The 7484-nt window shown below is 43.1% G+C and overlaps 1 protein-coding gene across 1 annotated transcript in view; it reads right to left on the reverse strand.

Annotated features, from left to right (window-relative positions):
- LOC134004339 (plexin A3-like) overlaps positions 1-2790 on the reverse strand; it is a 31868-nt gene extending 29078 nt beyond the window's left edge. Inside the window, exon 1 of the mRNA XM_062443570.1 lies at positions 2753-2790. Within this exon, the coding sequence (XP_062299554.1) occupies positions 2753-2790 (38 nt within the window). The remainder of the gene's footprint in view (positions 1-2752) is intronic.
- Positions 2791-7484: the final 4694 nt, after the last annotated feature.

Here is a 7484-nt window from a genome sequence, read left to right on the forward strand (position 1 = left end):
AAGCAAGAAATGTGTCCCTGAAAGTAGCCTATGATAGACCACAATGTAACACACACACACACACAGTGAAACACACACACACCGAAACACACTGAAACACAAAGAGGCAGTGAAAGATCAGCACATTAGTTAATTAGCCTGCTGAGCTGAGGGGGAAACCAGAGAGAGGAGAGGTCGACAGATGGACTACAGTGTTCCTGTGTGTGTGTGTGTGTGTGTGTGTGTGTGTGTGTGTGTGTGTGTGTGTGTGTGTGTGTGTGTGTGTGTGTGTGTGTGTGTGTGTGTGTGTGTAGAGAGAGAAACAACAGACAGCTGGGCAGACAGTGGAGACAGATAGAGTTTCTCTAACTGGACTCTGATTTCACTGGAAACATCCATCACCCTGCAAACCAGACGCTGGTCACACCGAGCACGCTGACATTTACTCTGCAGGCTCTGGGAAACATTTCATTATTGATTCTGCAGAAAGTGACGACTATTTATCATGCAGGCTAAAAAATAAAGGATCATTCTGCTGATTTTATACTTTTTTTCTTCATGTTTGGATCCAAAAAACAACAATTAACTGTTTATTTTTATGAAGTGCTGCATTTAGTTTAGTCTAGTTTGCACAAATTTACTCAATAAATGACAAATAATAAATAATATATATAGCAGAAGAGACAGAAAACCTTCATTAGTCTCCATCATTATAAATCATGAATTTAAACGAATACTCAAATATTCACATTCCTAGTGTTTCCTCCTTCTCTGTAAAGATGAACTGTTCTGAACTCTGACTTTTCACTTCCTGCTTTTTGTTCTGAACATTTTTAAACTAAAAATATCACAAAAAAAACAGAAGTGTTTTTTAAATATATAAAAATGTTTTAGTTCAACAACCTCTGATGAACCTCTAAAAGACTGAATCATGAAAAGTTAGAAGAAGAAGAAAAGACTCAAAACTCAACAAGTAAAACCAGTAAAACCAGTAAAGCCAGTAAAACACTTCCTGTTAACCAACAGAGGCTGAACACAACATTACAGCCATAAAGAGTCTTTTAACCCTCCTGTTGTCCTCGAGTCAAGGAAGGAAGGAATGATGAAGGAAGGAAGTGAGGAAAGAAGGAAGGAAGGAATGAGGGAGGGAGGGAAAGAGGAAGGAAGGGAGGACAGGAAGGAAGGAAGTGAGGAAAGAAGGACAGGAGGAAGGAAGGAAGAAGGAAGGAAGGAAGGAGTAAGGAAATAAAGGAGTAAGGAGGGAGGGAGGGAGGAAAAGAGGAAGGAAGGAAAGAACGAAGGAAAGAGGTGAGGGAGGGAGGGAGGAAAAGAGGAAGGAAGGAAGTGAGGAAAGAAGGAAGGGAGGAAGGACGGACAGGAGTAAGGAGGGAGAAAAAGAGGAAGGAAGTAAGGAGAGGAGGAAGGATGGAAGGAAGAAGGAAGGAAAGGAGGGAGGAAGGAAAGAAGGAAGGAGGGAGGAAGGAAAGAAGGACAGAAGAAATAAGGAAGGAAGGAAGGAAAGGAGTAAGGAGGGAGGAAAAGAGGAAAGAAGGAAGGAAGGAAGAAGGAAGGAACGGAGGGAGGGAGGAAAGAAGAAACAGTCAAAACAGACGGGATCTGCAGTTGTTTCAGCTCACAAAAAATCAAATCTGCACATTTAACAACAACAAAACTGCATATTTATACTTTGTTTCATTCTTAACTGTAGATTAAAATGCATGAAAGTTTAGCTGCTTCATAACTCAGCAGGTGGACGTGATGTCACTCACAGATGCTGACTATTAAACCCTCTAATGTTTGATGGCCGCTGTGTGTGCAGGAGTCACATCATCGTAGAACTTCACTGATGGTTTAAATCTACAGGATCAGTCTGGATCTGATGTTAATTCATGTTCAGTGTTCAGTGATTCGTCTGCACATCTAAAAGGTCACACACACACACACACAAACACAAACACAAACACAAACACAAACACAAACACACACACACACACACACACACACACACACGACACACACACACACACACACACACACACACACACACACACACACACACACACACACACACACAGGTTCAGTCTGAGCCTCATTAATATTTCAGGAGCTAAAAGTTTAATTCTGTCACCCTGACGGCTGCAGGTTGGAGTCGAGTCGTTGTCTTTACACACAGCAGCTGTTACTGTTGGACACCACAGAGAGAAATCATTACTTTAACCCTCCTGTTGTCCTCGAGGCAAGGAAGGAAGGGAGGAAGGAAGGAAAGGAGGAAGGAAAGAAGGAAGGAAGGGAGGAAAGAAGGCAGGAAGGAAAGGAGGAAGGAAGGACAGGAAGAAGGAAGAGAGGAAGGAAAGGAAGAAGGAAGGGAGGAAGGAAAGGAGGGAGGAAAGGAAAGAAGGACAGAGGAAAGAAGGAAGGAAGGAAGGAAGTGAGGAAAGAAGGAAGGGAGGGAGGAGGGAAAGGAGGAAGGAAGGACAAGAAGAAGGAAGGGAGGAAGGAAAGGAGGAAGGAAGGACAGGAAAAAGGAAGGGAGGAAGGAAAGGGGGAAGGAAAGAAGGAAGAAGGAAGGAAAGGAGGGAGGAAGGAAGGAAGGAAGAAGGGAGGAAAGAAGAAACAGTCAAAACAGACGGGATCAATTTGACCCGGGAGGACGACAGGAGGGTTAACAACGTACGACTGCGAACTTCTCAAATCTGATTCCTTCTCTTTTAGGCCTGACTGTCCACACTGTTAGGCTCTGTTCAGACTGGGCCACATTAATGACCAATCTGACAGGTTGCTGTGGCAACGGCGTCGGAGCGGAGGCTTCATCTAGCGTGTGTTGTGTGATGTCATATAATATCGACAGAACGGAGCCATCTCCCCAAAGACTAATTAAGCAACAACAACTGGAATAAGCGCGGGTCTGGTGTTGCATAGAGTGACCTGTCAACCTGTCAATCACCACGTAGCCACGCCTTAATGCATACCCTGCTTTATCATCACATATAAAATCAGGGAGGCCAAATGTCCCAAATGAACATCATACTGCATTGAAGAAGGCTTTAAACTAGCGATTGAGACCATAAACACATTTTGAAAACGTTTACTGAGGTTAGAAATCAAGTGAGAAGTTGGTGAATTCTCCATTGACTTGTATAGAGACGGAAGTCCTTTTGACACCAAAACGGTCGCCCCCTGGTGGCCTTTTGATAGAATGCAGTTTTAAGTTACTTCCGCGTTGGCCTCAGTTCAGAGGACCAGAACTCCCCGCCTGGTTCTGACACATCTGTCCAAATGTGATGTGAAACTACCTCCCAAAGGTGGTTTCGATCTGGTTTGCAAATATCGGATTTCATGGGATTTATGACTGTTCAGACTCTAGATTGGCTTCCAGTCTGAACGCAGCCTAAATGGATCTATAGACTTTCAGCCACTTTGTATGAAAGCTGAGTTATTATATTATTAGCAGATGAACTATTTTATTCATCTTTATATATTTGGTGTAAGACTTTCTTTGACTGTCTTTACATACAGACGAGCTGCTGTGTCATCGACCACACACACACACACCCTGACCCCTCCCTGTCACCATCACCTCCGTCTGCATCCGCCCCCCGCCCCCCCCCCTGACCCGCCTCACCCTCCATCTCTGTGACTGAAGGCTCTGTCTCAATCACAGGCTCCAATAAACACACAACAAAGACGCATTGTGCCGCAGTTTCCTGCTAACTAACACACACACACACACACACACACACACACACACACAGAGACCAACACACACACACAGAGACCTACACACACACACACGCACACACACACACACACATAGACCCACACACACACACACACTGATAAAGACATGGATGGAGGAGACAGATGTGACAGTTATCTCCGTTAACGTACCAAATATTCACTAAATACTAATTATTACATTTCTATAATTGCAGAACATTTATCTCTTATTTTGCACAGACAGTGTTTACATGTGGAAAGCCATGTTGCATTTATGTTTGCATCCAGTGGAGCATCACAGTAAAATCATGCATAATGTGTTAATTCAACAATAGGAGATATGTTATGTTGTTATCTAATAGTTTTGGTGTAAAAAGCCTGAAAATATCGGTATCGGAAATTAAGAGTTGGGGAATATCGGATATCTGCAGAAAAGCCAATATCGAGCATCCATAATAAAAATGTGTCAATTTGGCCCTGAACAGCATGTAAGGGTTAAGGAAACTTTTCAGCAGAAGAGTAGAGTAGAATAAAGTAGAGTAGAGTGATTCAACATCCCTACACATCACATTTTGACATAAACTGCCTTCAGATGTTATAAAATCCTCTTTTGTTTTCTCCTCTATGATCTTTGAGTCTCTGCTGCAACGTCTCACTTCCTGTTGTTGTTTTCAGAGCAGCACCTGTCTGTCACCTGAGGCATCGTCTCTCCTCTCTGCTTCATAACGGAGGAGAAGAAGAAGAAGAAGAAGAAGAAGAAGAAGAAGAAGAAGAAGAAGAAGAAGAAGAAGAAGAGAAGAAGAAGAAGAAGAAGAAGAAGAAGAAGAAGAAGAAGAAGAAGAAGAAGAAGAAGAAGAAGAAGAAGAAGAAGAAGAAGAAGAAGAAGAAGAAGAAGAAGAAGAAGAGAAGAAGAAGAAGAAGAAGAAGAAGAAGAAGAAGAAGAAGAAGAAGAAGAAGAAGAAGAAGAAGAAGAAGAAGAAGAAGAAGAAGAAGAAGAAGAAGAAGAAGAAGAAGAAGAAGAAGAAGAAGAAGAAGAAGAAGAAGAAGAAGAAGAAGAAGAAGAAGAAGAAGAAGAAGAAGAAGAAGAAGAAGAAGAAGAAGAAGAAGAAGAAGAAGAAGAAGAAGAAGAAGAAGAAGAAGAAGAAGAAGAAGAGAAGAAGAAGAAGAAGAAGAAGAAGAAGAAGAAGAAGAAGAAGAAGAAGAAGAAGAAGAAGAACCCTCTGTCAGAGTCGGTGTGTAATTACGTCCCGAAGCTGAGTTTTACAGACTTTTACAGAGGGACAGTGAAGCTTACATCAGGGTTGTAATTACGCTGGTTTACAGTCCGAGGTGTTTATGTATTCACAGGAAGCAACGCGGCAATCAGACTCTATTATATTCTGCTTATTGGAAAGAAAACAACAACAAGAAACACTTTAACCGTCACAGCTGAGACGTTTAAAGGGCCAGTACGCCTTTTATTCACCACATCAGCTTATTGAGAGTTAAACTGAGCATAAAGCTTCTATGTTTTAACCCTCATGTCGTCCTCCCGGGTCAAATTGACCCCGTCTCTTTTTTGACTGTTCCTTCTTTCCTTCCTTACTTCCTCTTTCTTTAATTTTTCCTTCATTCTTACCCTCCTTCCCTTTCTTTGCTCCCTCCTCCTTCCATACTTCTTTCCTCACTTCCTTCCTCACTTCCTTCCTCTTTTCCTCCCTACCTCCTTCCTTCCTTCCTTCCTCATTCCTTCTTTCTCTCCTTACTTCCTTCCTCTTTTCCTCCTTCCTCCCTTCCTTACTCCTTTCCTTCCTTCCTCCCTTCCTCCCTTCCTCTTTTCCTCCCTTCCTTCCTCTTTTCCTCCTTCCTTACTCCTTTCATTCCTTCCTTCCTTCCTCATTCCTCCCTCCTCTTTTCCTCCCTCCTTACTCCTTTCCTTCCTTCCTCCCTTCCTTCCTCTTTCTTTAATTTTTCCTTCATTCTTACCCTCCTTCCCTTTCTTTGCTCCTCTCCTCCTTCCATACTTCTTTCCTCACTTCCTTCCTCCCTTCCTTCCTCACTTCCTTCCTCTTTTCCTCCCTACCTCCTTCCTTCCTTCCTTCCTCATTCCTTCCTTCTCTCCTTACTTCCTTACTCTTTTCCTCCTTCCTCCCTTCCTTCCTTCCTCATTCCTCCCTCTTTTCCTCCCTCCTTACTCCTTTCCTTCCTTCCTCCCTTCCTTCCTCTTTTCCTCCTTCCTTACTCCTTTCATTCCTTCCTTCCTTCCTCTTTTCCTCCCTCCTTACTCCTTTCCTTCTTTTCCTTCCTTACTCCTTCCCTCCTTCTTTCCTCCCTTTCTTCCTTCCTTCTTTCTTTCCTTCCTCCTATCCTTCCTTCCTCATTCCTCCCTTCCTTCCTCCTTACTCCTTCCTTCATTCCTTCCTTCCTTCTTTCCTCCGGTGGTTCGATTCCCGGCTTCTTCAGTGTCTTTGGGCAAAATACTGAACCCCAGATTTCTCCTGACGGCTAAACCAACAGTGTGTGTGTGTGTGTGTGTGTGTGTGTATGTGTGTGTGTGTGTGTGTGTGTGTGTGTGTGTGTGTGTGTGTGTGTGTGTGTGTTAAAGACTAGAAAAGTGCACTATAAGCAGAGTTACCATTTAAACCTATCATCTAAATGAGCTGTCATATAAGTAATCAGCTAACTGTTGCAGCTGCAGTCATAACTCAGTCACATCTGCACTTAAACACATTATAATACTTTAGATTAGAAACAGGAAGTAGAAACCAGAAGCTTCCTGTAAGTGCAGCAGCTGCCTGAATATCACCAGGTTTTATTCAGTATGAAAGTGACGCAGTGAGACTCTGGTGGAGACAAATTTAGTAATGTTTATTTTATCTTGAGAGACTATTAAGGAGGAATCTACATTTACAATGACGCAGAGACACAAACCCCTAACCCTCCTGTCGTCCTCCCGGGTCACATTGACTGTTTCCTTCCTTCCTCTTTCTTTAATTTTTCCTTCGTTCTTCCCCTCCTTCTCTCTTTCTTTGCTCCCTCCTTCTTCCATACTTCTTTCCTCACTTCCCTACTTCCTCCTCTCCTTACTCCTTTCCTCTTTTCTTTCCTCCTGTCCTTCCTCTTTTCTTTCCTCCTTTTCTTCCTCCCTCCCTCCTTCTCTTTCTTTCCTTCCTCTCTCTTTCCTCCCTTCCTTCCTCCATTCCCCTTTCTTCCTTCCTTCCTCCCTTCCATCCTTCTGTCCTTCCTTCCTCCCTCCCTTCTTCTTTACTTCCCTCCTTCCTTCCTCCCTTCCTTCTTTCTTTCCTCCATCCCCCTTTCTTCCATCCTTCTGTCCTTCCTTCCTCCCTCCCTTCTTCTTTACTTCCCTCCTTCCCCCTTCCTTCCTTCCTCCGTTCCTTCCTTCCTCCCTCCTTTCTTCTTTACTTCCCTCCTTCCTTCCTCTTTTCCTTTCTCTCTCCCTCCCTCCTCCTCTTTCTTTCTTCCTTCTTTCCTCTGTCCTTCTCTCCTTCCTTCCTTCCTTTCCTTTCTTCTTCCTCCCTTCCTTCCTTGACTCGAGGACAACAGGTTATAGAGTACTGATACCCAACCCTACTACTACTCAGGTATGATGACAGTAAAGTTAAAACAATGGCTGAACTCAGGCTTTAATAAACAGCTGATGGTAAATGATGTAATGATGTCATTTAAAGGCTTCTGCAGGTTGTTTACAGTGTAAAGTGACTGATGGAGAGAAGAGAACCAACATGATGTCACTTCAGGGTTAAAACACATGAAACTGCCAACATGTCAACAAATTTAGTATAAAAAAA

Source organism: Scomber scombrus, chromosome 22 (genome assembly GCF_963691925.1).
Source record: "Scomber scombrus chromosome 22, fScoSco1.1, whole genome shotgun sequence".
NCBI lineage: Eukaryota > Metazoa > Chordata > Actinopteri > Scombriformes > Scombridae > Scomber > Scomber scombrus.